The sequence below is a fragment of the Mustela erminea genome, chromosome 18 (genome assembly GCF_009829155.1).
Source record: "Mustela erminea isolate mMusErm1 chromosome 18, mMusErm1.Pri, whole genome shotgun sequence".
Taxonomy (NCBI): Eukaryota; Metazoa; Chordata; class Mammalia; order Carnivora; family Mustelidae; genus Mustela; species Mustela erminea.
The window spans coordinates 28,724,762-28,737,570 of NC_045631.1; the positions used below are offsets into that span (position 1 = coordinate 28,724,762).

Consider the following 12,809-nt stretch of genomic DNA (forward strand, 5'->3'; position numbering starts at 1 on the left):
AAATATTTACATAGTGCTTACTATATCAGACAGTGTTCTATGTGCTTTACAAATCTGAGCAACTTTATTGAGGTAGAAACTACTACATGAAGAGGATAATTTTTAGGAAATTGTAATTATCAAGAGTCACTTAAGAGTATATAATTAATTGAATTATTTTATTTATTAAGTAGGATCTATACCCGCTGTGAAGCCCAGTGTGGGGCTTGAACTCACAACCCTGAGATCAAGACCTGACCTGAGATCAAAAGGGGCACTTAACTGACTGAGGTCCCTAGGTGCCCACAGAATGTCTATAATTTAAACAAGAAACATTGTAAATTTTATTGGTAATAAATCTCCTTGAAAAGGCATAACATTCAGACTAATGGAAAATTTTTACCAAATCTTTAAATATCTGTTGCCTATCATAAATAATTTTTTCTTAGTGAATACAAAAGTACTATGTACCATTCTTTGAGACAATGTAACATTCATAACAAGTTGTAGTAAGAACAATATAAGAAAATTAAAGTTCCATTTTATTGAAAACTAAATGACAAAATCTTTAAAATACTAGCAGACAAAAATCAGGATATTTATGAAAACAAACAAGAAAGCAAGTCCAGGGTGCCTGGCTGGCTCAGTTGGTGGAGCGACTCTTGATCTTGGGGTTGTGGGTTTAAGCCCCACATTGAGAGTAGAGATTACTTAAAAATAATCTTAAAAATGGGCCTCCTGGGTGGCTCAGTGGGTTAAGCCTCTATCTTCAGCTCAGGTCACAATCTCAGGGTCCTGGGATCGAGCCTCACATTGGGTTCTCTGCTCAGCAGGGAACCTGCTTCTTCTTTTCTCTCTGCCTGCCCCTCTACCTACTTGCGATCTCTCTCTGTGTCAAATAAATAAATAAAATCCTTAAAAAAAAACTTAAAAAAAATTGCTGTGTTTAGCAATGTTGTCTTTAGACTTCACATAAATACTATCAAGCTATGTCATGATATAGCCTACGTTTTCCACTTACCATTGTTTGAGATTTGTCTATTGATATTTAAAAATATACTCATTTCAGCAGTTTTAAAGAGAATATCATTACATGAATATATAGCATAAGTTATTTTTCTCTATCAGTGGACAATTGGGTTGTTTTCCATTCTTTGTTATTAAAAATAACTCCTGAGTGAAGACCCTTGTGCACAGTTCCTTATATACATATATAAGTTTCTCACATTATGTGTTGATATAGGACAAGAATCCCAATTTTTTTTTAACCCAGGAGTATGTTGGTTATTTGAGACCCCTTGTTCTTTCGTATTAATACTGGAATTTTACCAAATTCTGGAAATAACCTAGATCCTATGTAGATTCTTAATTCTTAAAACCACTTTGAAAGTCAGTCTGTTTTTCTTTCTCACTTTTTTCAGCATATAACCAAAATAAATTTTTTTTTTTTTTTTTTGTTAAAGATTTTATTTATTTATTTGACAGACAGAAATCACAAGTAGGCAGAGAGTCAGGCAGAGAGAGAGAGAGAGAGAAGCAGGCTCCCGCTGAGCAAAGAGCCCGATGCGGGGCTCGATCCCAGGACCCTGAGATCATGACCTGAGCCGAAGGCAACGGCTTAACCCACTGAGCCACCCAGGTGCCCCCCAAAATAAATTTTTTTAAAGATTTATTTATTTTAGAGAGAAAGACTACACATGAGCAGTGGGGAGGGACAAAAGGAAAGGCAGGGAGAGAATAACAAATAATTCCTATTTTTATTCTTTATTAAGGATTTTGAGGTGCCATTAAATATTAATTTTGTTTATTCAGTTTTTTTCCTCCCACAGTTGCGGTCTTGTAGTAAGAGTGAGTTGATATCTAAGAGCTCAGAGATCCTCATGATGTTTCAGCAAGTTCATCGAAAGCCCATGGCATCCTTTGTTACCACTCCTGTTCCACCAGACTTTACCAGGTATGGTATAGATTTTTAACTTCATTTTCATCTGAAGTTTATGTACAAATACATATACTTATTTCAAATGAATGTTGTTTTTCTTAACTCCATAGTTTTTTAAGGTGTTATTTATAATGATGTGGTCTGGTGAACTTTAGTTATGCATGTAAATCTGGTTTAAAAAGTACTGGTAGACTTACACTTGATTATAGAGGATCTTGAATTAGGAGTTAGTTTGTTCTATAGAAGGTGAACTGATCCCAATTCAATTTCATTAGTATCTATTCATTTTAAAATTGAGGTATAACTGACAGTAGTTTCATGCTTGATAATGACATTAGTCTAACTTCTCTCACCATAAACAAAAGACTTTTTTTTTGTAATGAGAACTTTTAAGATCTACTCTCTTAGGAACTTTTGAATATGTAGTACAGTGTTATTTACTATAGTCACTGTACTGTACAGTCCATCCCCAAGACTGACTTTATACTCAGAAGTTTATACCTTCTGACCCCTTTTTTCCATTCCACATATAAGTGAGATCATACGGTATTTGTCTTTCTTTGACTTACTTTCTTAGCTTAATGCTCTCAAGGTCTATCCATGATGTAATATGTTCATTTTTTTTTTTAATTTACCTTTTGAGTGTACTTATATTGCATTACACAGGGACTGTAACACATTATGTTGCCAGAAGCAAAACTCAGATGAAATGCCATAAGATTCTGAAGGTGACATGATGTTATCTTCATATCCTAAAAGGTAATGGGAGGAAATAGTTGGTTGCATTCTATGCATCTTTGTAATTTTTTATTTGGGGGCAGTCTTAGAATTCTTTTAAACAGCATATTCTTTCAAGCATGGGGTGTTAGAGCAGTGGTTCCTCACATTAGCTGTGTATTCAGTTGGGATTCTTTTGAAAATTACCAGTGCTGGCTTGTACTTCAGGTCACTTGAAATAAAAATCTCTGCAGATGGATTAGTCTGCTTGGACTGCCATAACAAAGTACCATAGACTGGGTGGTTACTACTGTAGAAGTTTATTCTCTCACGGTTCTGGAAGCAAGGGGTCTAAGATCAGGGTGCTAGGAAATTTGATTTCTGATGAGGCCTCATTGCTGACTTGCAGACAGCTACCTTCTCCCTGTATCCTTGCAAGACCTTTTTCCTCAAGCACAGAGATCAGTGTTTGGTGTCTTTTCCTCTTCTAAGGGCATGAGTTGTATTGAATTAAGGTCCCTCCCACCCTTATGATCTCAGTTAACTTTAATTACCACCTTAAAAGTCCTTTCTCCAAATACATTAGGGGTTAGGACCTCAGTGTACAAATTTTGGGGGACACAATTCAGTTTATAACATAAGCTATACTAAGACATTTATATTTTGTTCTTTATAAATCTCCTTAGTTGAGTCTTATGATGAGAGGTTAAACCACTGCCTCAGATAGAAATATATTGGTTTGATAGATTTTTGTCCATCTTAGACTTTAAAGATGGCTTATGGAATATTCCCAAGTTTTTCTAGTATGTTGAGAGCTGTGGTACCTTTAGAAAATAGCCTTTGTTTTAAAAATGTTAACGTGGTAACTGCCCTTTTTCTTTAATATATGATGCCCTCGGATGGCCACAGGGCATTGATGGTACTGGACTATATCGTGCAAGCCAGGGTTCTTCAATCTTGATGTTGTTGATCAGGATAATTCCTGGGGTTGAGGGAGCTATGTTATTTATTGTAGGATGTTTAGCAGTATCCCAGTAGCATCTTTCCTTTTACAGTTGTGACAGAAATATTTCTAGACGTTGCCAAATGCATCCTGGGAGCAAAACTGCCCCTGGTTTAAATCACTGGCATAACCGGACCACACTACCAGTTATAACCGATCCTGTAATCAGAAAATTCTTTTGAGGGGCGCCTGGGTGGCTCAGTGGATTAAGCCGCTGCCTTCGCCTCAGGTCATGATCTCAGTGTCCTGGGATCGAGCCCCGCATCGGGCTCTTTGCTCAGCGAGAGCCTGCTTCTCTCTCTCTCTCTGCCTGACTCTCCTCCTACTTGTGATTTCTCTCTCTGTCAAATAAATAAATAAATAAAATCTTTAAAAAAAAAAAAAAAAAAAAAAAAAAAAAAAAAAAAAAAAAAAAAAAAGAAAATTCTTTTGACAACCAGAACTCAGGTAGCTCTCACCGACGATAAGTCTTCAGTTCTCTCTGAATTAACAAACTGGGTATAATATTCTGTTTTACTTAAGCACTGAATATTATTAAAAGGCCTTGATATTTGGTATTTTTTTTTTTTTAAAGATTTTTTTTTAAATTTATTAATTTGACAGAGAGAAATCACAAGTAGATGGAGAGGCAGCCAGAGAGAGAGAGAGGGAAGCAGGCTCTCCGCTCAGCAGAGAGCCCGATGCGGGACTCGATCCCAGGACTCTGAGATCATGACCTGAGCCGAAGGCAGCGGGTTAACCCACTGAGCCACCCAGGCGCCCAATATTTGGTATTTTTAAGTAGATTTGGGTGAACTAAGGATGTTCACCAGTATCCCAAGGCTGCCTCTTTGATAACATGGTCAGTCATTTCAGTTTTGTCTTGTTTTTTTTTTTTTTAAGATTTTATTTATTTATTTGACACAGAGAGAGAGATCACAAGTAGGCAGAGAGGCAGGCAGAGAGAGGGAAGAGGGAAGCAGGCTCCCTGCTGAGCAGAGAGCCCAATGCAGGGCTCAGTCCCAGGACCCTGGGATCATGACCTGAGCCGAAGGCAGAGGCCCAGCCCACTGAGCCACACTGCTGCCCCAGTCATTTCAGTATTAAAGAATACCTTTTTCTGAACTATTTGACGTAAATACTATATATAAAGGTAAATGTTTTTCCTTTCAGAGTATAGTGCATGGATCACTTATCAGAACTAGCTGGAGTGATTGTTCAGAATGCAAATTTATAGGTCTCTTGCCTGACAATCTGGTGGTGGTGTCCAGAAAATGAATCTTGGGCATCCTGAGTAATCCTGCACTAAAGTTGGGAACTGTAGATACCGATAAACTCCTGTGCTGATACTGCTAGCAGCAGCTCATTAGGCAGGCACCTCTGCATTAGACTTGTCAGTCTCTCTAACACCCAGTGATTATTTTGCTTTCTGTTCCCCAACTGCCCAAGTGGCTCAGGACTCCAATTTCCTTTTCACTACCTTCTTTTTTGGATGAGATGAAGGGACTGAAATTGGGAAGGCAGGGAGCAAGGGAGGAAGATAGGAGGAACATCAGTAAAGAGAAAACCAAAAATTTAAAAAACAAGAAAGTATGACAATTAAGGAGCTTCCTGTGGATAAGTTCACATTAGGAACCTCTCTCCCCTAGTGATGCTTATTACTGCCTTACTGGAAATTTTGGCTTGTAACTTAACTGTAGTTTTTTGGTTCTTTCTTTTGTTTGTTTTTAAAGATTTTATTTATTTATTTGACAGAGAAATCACAAGTAGTCGGAGAGGCAGGCAGGCAGAGAGAGAGAGAGGGAAGCAGGCTCCCTGCTGAGCAGAGAGCCTGATGCAGGACTCGATCTCAGGACCCTGAGATCATGACCTGAGCTGAAGGCAGCGGCTTAACCCACTGAGCCACCCAGGCGCCCCTTAACTGTAGTTTTTAATAGAAACTCAGTTCATGGGTTGCAGTATACAGGAAGCAGGTGTTCATCTGTTGATGCATTGAGTGAGCATAGTGGAGCTCCAAATAAGAAAGGCCAACATTTATTGACATTAAGTTATAGATCAAATTTTAATTGTGCAAAGGCAGTGGTGAATGTTCCTAAGCTTTGTGATCATGGAGCTGGATTGCCTTAAGTTCCATTAGTTCATAATTCATGGTGGAGCCACAATGGAGAATAAGGTTACCAAAGAAGAGTACAATGTTATTTAAGACCATCTATGTGTTTAGTACTGTTGTAGGTGCTACTCAGGAGACGTGGAAGAATACATTCCATATTAAACAGTAGAGAATTGTATATTAAAATCTAATATTTGTTACTCAATTACAGTTGGCCTTTGAACAATGTGGGAGTTAGGGATGCTCGCCCCTGAGCATTCAAAAATCCATATACAACTTTTTACTCCCCAAAAGCTTAACTGCTGACAGCCTACTGTTGACCAGAAGCCTTATCGATAACATAAAGTTGATTAACACGTATTTTGCATGTTGTATTATATACTATATTCTTTTTTTTAAAGATTTTATTTATTTATTTGACAGAGAGAGAGAGAGAGAGATCACAAGTAGGCAGAGAGGCAGGCAGAGAGAGAGAGAGGAGGAAGCAGGCTCCCTGCTGAGCAGAGAGCCTGATGCGGGGCTTGATCCCAGGACTCTGGGATCATGACCTGAGCCAAAGGCAGAGGCTTAACCCACTGAGCCACCCAGGCACCCCTTATATACTATATTCTTATAGCAAAGTAAGCTAATGAAGAGAAAATCATAAGAGACTGTATATTTGCTGTAAGTACTGTATTGAAAAATGTCCACTTATTAGTGAGCCTCTACAGTTCAAACCTGTGTTGTTCAAGGGTCAACTGTATAATACATACTGCTTAATGTTGCCCCATAGCACTAATTTTTTTTTTTTAAGATTTTATTTATTTATTTGAGAGAGTGAGAGAGAGCTTGAGAGAGGAGAAGGTCAGAGGGAAGAAGCAGACTCCCCATGGAGCTGGGAGCCCGATGTGGGACTTGATCTTGGGACTCTGGGATCATGACCTGAGCTAGAGGCGGTCACTTAACCAACTGAGCCACCCAGGCATCTGCACTAATTTTTTAACAATGTTATTTTTCAGAAAATTTCCCTAAAAATTATACATATGTAGAATATCACAGTAACCTAGGATTGGTAGATATTTTCTGTTCACTGAATGTGATCATTTTCTCTCAGTGAGTGAGAGCTAGGGTAGGCTGTACTATGCTGTCTTGGTTAGTGAGCTTTAGCCATCTATTCTAGCTCTTTAGCTTCTAAGCTTTCCACCCTACTATTCTGAGTTAAACATGTCATCTTCTATTTATTTTGGTGAACCCTTTTGACTCTTAATGACTGATAAAAATATGATAGACTGGTCTTAAAACAAAAAACAGGAAATGTATCACTTTGGATATTAAGGAGATGGTGGAAAAAAATATGAAAGATGTTTTGAATTTGGTGGTATGATTGGAAGTTGCATGAAATTGTAACCAAAACATACCATGACTTGACCAAATTTGAAAACTATCCTGGGGAGACTGCCTTGGAGCTCTGATGAGGTTTGTGGTTCTAGGTAGGCTTCCTAGGTACTAGTTACATTGGTCCTACTAATTGGGGTTTGTGTATATTGAGTGTGAGGAGAGTGTATAATGGAGAGAAGTTAGAGCAGACCTCCAGTAAGTGGTCTGTGACTTCTAAGGAATAATAAAGATGAACCAAGCAAACATCTGGGAATGAGGAATGTGAGTCTTCCAAGAAAATTTAATAGCTGCCTAGGGATATGGTTAGGGGTCCTTGATAATAGGATAGTAGCTATATAGTTAATTCTTGCAGGACAGATATCATCTACCTACTATCAAAAAGATATGAGCTATTTATCTGTACATATTTACCATAAAATAAAAAATAATGTGTGTGTGTGTATATATGTACATATATATATATATATATATAGTCTATAGATTTATTTATTTTAGAGAGAATGTGCTTACAGGACTGGGGGAGGGGCAAAGGGAGAGAGAGGATTTCAACCAGATTCCATATCCATTGCAGAGCCTGACACAGGGCTCAATCTCATGACCCTGAGATCATGACTTGAGCTGAAGTCAAGAGCCAGACATTCAAATTACTGAGCCACTGAGCCCCCCGCCCCGCTCCCCCAATGATATATTTTAAAATCTATGCTGTTTTCACTGGCAAATCACTAATTTCTTTAGGGACCATCACAATGTGAAAATGCTGTGGGTGTTATTTTGTATCTTATTTTGGTAATAAATTTTCATGAATTGAAATTTAGAAGGTATATCTGAGAATGCAGTGAAATGGCTTGCAGTATATATTTTTGGTAAATTTATAATTTTGTTTATTAAATATATAATACTGTATATTATAATACTATCTGTGTTAGTGTCTTTATTATAAATGTTTTACTGACTTAACTTTTGAGGCGTTTGAATGAATGGTGCTACAGATTATTCACATGATGTAGGGTATATCCTGTGGTTGTGTTATATATACTTCCGTTCTCTTCAGAGAACACTGTGGAATTAAAGTTGCCTGCAGCAATCTTGCCTTGCCAAGAAACTGTTAATGTGTTCATCCACTCTGTTTGCCCCTATGTGATTATTTATTCTTATCCTATAAAATGGTATAGATTCATTTGCTAGTAAATGTTCTTAAAGTAGTTAAGAATTTAAAGTATGTCAATATTCCTCATAATTTGTTCTATAGAAGGAAGTTTGGATATTTATTGTGATATCTTTTGCTGTTTCTTTTGACTTTTTCAAGTTTATATTTGTTTCATATTTTAGATTCTCCGCCTAAGCACCCATTTTTTCCTTTCCTGTTCACATGAGTACTTTTGAAAGTTTCATGTTTATTTTAGTACTTAAATGTATATTGCCTTTAAAGAACATCCCAACTACAAAGTATTTGTTGGGTCTCTAATTGTGAACTTTTGATGTCAGCTTTTGGTGGTTTATGAATTCATTTGATTTAATGTTAATGTTCAGTAAGGATTTAAAAATATTTCCTAGGGATTTAGTTTAACAACATTTTTAAGATACCAAGAGACTTAACTTTGGTTTTTAAATAAATGAAAGTTTAAACTTAATAAGCCAAATAATTTTTTTGCCTTTTCCTTCTTTTTAGTGAATTAGTACCATCTTATGATTCAGCAACTTTTGTTTTAGAGAATTTCAGGTAAGAGATTTTTGACAGCTGAGGTTTTCTGTATGTATGCATAAGAGCGAGCCAGGAAGGTATCATCATTCCTGGGTAGGATACATACCTAATGAACTGTGCCACTCAGTGTGTAATCTTAGAATAAACAAGTTTCATATTAGAAATATATAGGTCATTTGTCTGGATTGTATTATATCTTCAAGACAGTTGGTTCTCGGGAGGAGGAACCTTTTTTTTTTTTTTTAAAGAAGAGGGTCCACTTAGCTTTTGCTATGGTGGGGCAGTGGGGTGTATAAAGGTTGTTGACCCCTGCCACCCATCCTCAGAAATAAGAGGGGTGGGAAGAAGTCCATTTAAATCCATTTATCTTAGCTGACAGTGAGAGATGAATGAGAGGACATAATTATAAGAAGTTTGTAGGCTTTGTAACTTGCATTGTTATTTTGTTAGCTTTTATTGCTATTTCTCTCAGATTAGAAGCAAAGATCTTAAAACACAAAGGTCTTAAGAGGCTTGTCTTCAAAGACAGTTTGGGAATGGAGAACCAAGAAATAAGAGGCCTTTCCTTGGGGAGAGAAGTTCCAGGAGTTGAACATCAGTATAAGGCTAAACTGAGAATTTATACCACTTCCCATTTGACTTTTCTTATGGGATAATTTTGTGACTGGAACCTTTCTGAGGCTATCCCCACATATATTATGATTTTGCACATTTCTTAAGTTTTTCCATATTAAAAAAAATAAAATTGTACCACAAGGATGTGGGAGAGAATCATATTTTTTTTTCTTTAATGGTGAAAGACTGCTTGCTGAGGTGGTAACTAAATTCACGACACTTAGTTTTATTTTTATATTTTCCGTTTCCCTTGGATGTCACAGTTTTGTGGGGTTTTGTTTTGTTTTTTAAGATTTTATTAGAGAGCACATGTATGCATGTGCATGCACAAAGCAGGAGGGCGGGGAGGGGCAAAGGGAGAGAGAAAGGGACAAGCCGACTCCCAGCTGAGCATGGAGCCCAAAGCGGGGCTTGATCTCAGGACCCTGAGATCATGATCTGAGCCAAAGTCAGGCACTTAACCAACTGAGCCACCGAGGTGCCCCTTGAATGTCCCCCTTGAATGTCGCAGTTTTGAGGGTTTTTAAACCTGAAACTGAAAGATACTGCTGAATATTTCAGTATCATTAAATTTTCTTTTTTTAAGGATGTAAGTATATATAAAAATATACAGCAGAATCTTGATTTGTTCAGTCACCTTCATTTACTTGTTTAGGACTGCAAATAAGTAACAAAATGCTTGGAGTTTGGTTTTGCCTGTTGCTCTTACACAACAGTTTTGATCTTGGGATTTGGTTGGTTTTCTTTTACTTCAGCACTTTGCGTCAGAGAGCAGACCCTGTTTACAGTCCACCTCTTCAAGTTTCAGGACTTTGTTGGAGGTTAAAAGTTTACCCAGTAAGTTTTTCATGTTTCTAATCAATTTTGAAACCAAGGTCTTTCTTAAGGGTTCTGTAGCGTACTGGTTCACTTTTTGTTTGTTTTGTTTTGTTTTGTTTTGTTTTTTGAGAGCGAGCGAGCCAGCCAGAGAACAAGCAGAGGGTGGAGGGGCAGAGGGAGAGAGAGAATCTCAAGCAGTCTCCATACCCAGAGCCCTTCATGGGGCTCAGTCTCAAGACCTTGAGATCATGACCTGAACCAAAATCAAGAGTCAGATGCTTAACTTACTGAGCCATCCAGGTGCCCTAACTTTTTAATTTTTTTTTTATTTTTAATTTTTTAAAGATTTTATTTATTTGGCAGAGAGAGGCACAGCAAGAGGGGGAACACAAGCAGGGGGAGTGGGAGAGGAAGAAGCAGGTTTCCCTCCAAGCAGGGAGCCCAATGTGGTGCTGGATCCCAGGACTCTGGGATTGTGACCTGAGCTGAAGGCAGACGCTTAATGACTAAGCCACCCACCCACTAAGCCATCCCTCCCCCCTTTTTTCTTTTAATTTGAAGATTTCCATGGTTTTATTAAGCGATTCATGAATTAGGCAGCATCCCATATAACAGGTAGAGAAATATTCACTGGTTCACTTTTTTGTGGAGTAAAGAATTATAATTTTTTTTGTAAGGTATATTACTAAGTACCAAAAAAGTGAGTTAAATGTGAACAGTATGAACCTAGACCTTACTGAATTTTATTTCTCGCTTCTAGGAAGACATTTATCTTTAGGAGAAATGTGTAAAATTCTGAAGGTAGCCACTTAACCAGCTGAGCCACCCAGGCACCCCTAAAATTCATTGTTTAAATAAAAATAAAATTTAGATACGGAAAGCCATCAAAAATGCATATATGCTGATTACATACTCATGGTGCATTTCAGCATGTTTCTTTGACCAAGGTATTTTTTGTAAATTGGCAGCTGGATGCAGTGACAGAATGAGATGTATAGTTGATTTTGGTGGCAAGGGTATAAGCAGTATTTTGTTCTTTTATCCCATCGTGTCTAGTTGTATCTCTTTTGTGATGTTGACTGCTATCAGTGCTCATTGCCTATACCTGTTAATTAACTGGGAGTTGTAAGATAGTGATTCTCATTGCTTTTCATTTATTAGTTGTAATAGTTTTATAAAGATATGTTTCTGGGGCGCCTGGGTGGCTCAGTGGGTTAAGCCGCTGCCTTCGGCTCAGGTCATGATCTCAGGGTCCTGGGATCGAGTCCCGCATCAGGCTCTTTGCTCAGCGGGGAGCCTGCTTCCCTCTCTCTCTCTCTGCCTGCCTCTCTGTCTGCTTGTGGTTTCTCTCTGTCAAATAAAGAAATAAAATCTTAAAAAAAAAAAAAAAAAGATATGTTTCTAAGAGCTGCTTCCTATTTATTATTTGGTTAACCACTATTATAGTTGATAAAGAAGAAACAGGATTTGTTCCTGATATTTACCAGTTTTCCTTATTATTTTCTGGAAGTGAGCCATTAAGTTTTTTTAATGTCATTATGAACTTACAGATTTATACATATATGATCTCCTTAAGTTGGCTTCTTTGTCACTTTGCTCTGACCCTATAAGTACCTTGTAGTGACTCTAGTAGTTAGCTTTCTTGTTCTCTTTCATGGCAAAATATTCTAGGCTCATCTTGTCCATTTCCTTTGCCATATCTGGAATTGGCCGCTTTATTCAAAGAGCCCTGATTCCTTTTAGTGGGAAATGGTATTTCAAGACCAAACTGCTAGGGATGCTTATTTCTACCAAGTTGGTCACAGGTTCTAGGCCTCCTTAGTGAACAGAAGTAGGAAATACATAGAGAAATGTATATGGGTATTTGTAAAGGGGGAAATCTCATTTATTTATTTATTTAAAATTTATTTAATAGACTTTATTTTTTAGAGCAGTTTTAAGTTAAATCTCAAAATTGAGTGGTAAGTACAGAGAGTTCCATATGCTCCATGGCCCTACATCCTCCCCCCATTATCAACCTATCTTATACCAGAGTGGTACATTTGTTACAGTTGATGAATGTATATTGACATATTATTACCCAAAGTCCTAGTTTACATTGAAGTTCATTATTAGTTATGTACATTATAGGGTTGTTTTGTTATTCTGTTTGTTTTTAGGCCAAAGAATATAGTTAGAGAAGAACTGGATGGGAGCATGGATAAAAGCAAATTGGTTAAGCTCCAGGGAGCTCAGCAGAGAAAAAATATTTATGAACACTTTAAAATTGCTACATAATTGAATATCAGGGTTTTTTGGGATACATGTATGTACTTAAAGATAAAATAGCTCTTGAGTCAATGCTCATATTTATAATTCAAATAAGGACTATTGTTTTTTTACTTAATCTCTTTATGTTACACCTGTGTCTCCTTCCATTCTAGGAACCCTTCTTGAATCCTTTGGAAACTGTAGGATTAAAATATCTCATAAAGTAGTCTCTCATTTGCTTTATTTTTCCCTATAGCCACAAATATCTCAATATAGGAACTCTTAATTCTACCATCAATTTGATTATAAAGAACTGCTT

The 12,809-nt window shown here is 37.2% G+C and overlaps 1 protein-coding gene across 11 annotated transcripts in view; it reads left to right on the forward strand.

The window, feature by feature from the left end:
- Window positions 1–12,809, forward strand: part of TRIM37 (tripartite motif containing 37) — a 180,276-nt gene that overhangs the window by 74,103 nt on the left and 93,364 nt on the right. For all 11 annotated transcript variants that reach the window (XM_032322412.1, XM_032322415.1, XM_032322413.1 and 8 more), the window contains 3 exons: window positions 1,809–1,933; window positions 8,774–8,824; window positions 10,177–10,258. In XM_032322412.1, the coding sequence (XP_032178303.1) occupies window positions 1,809–1,933; window positions 8,774–8,824; window positions 10,177–10,258 (258 nt within the window). The remainder of the gene's footprint in view (window positions 1–1,808; window positions 1,934–8,773; window positions 8,825–10,176; window positions 10,259–12,809) is intronic.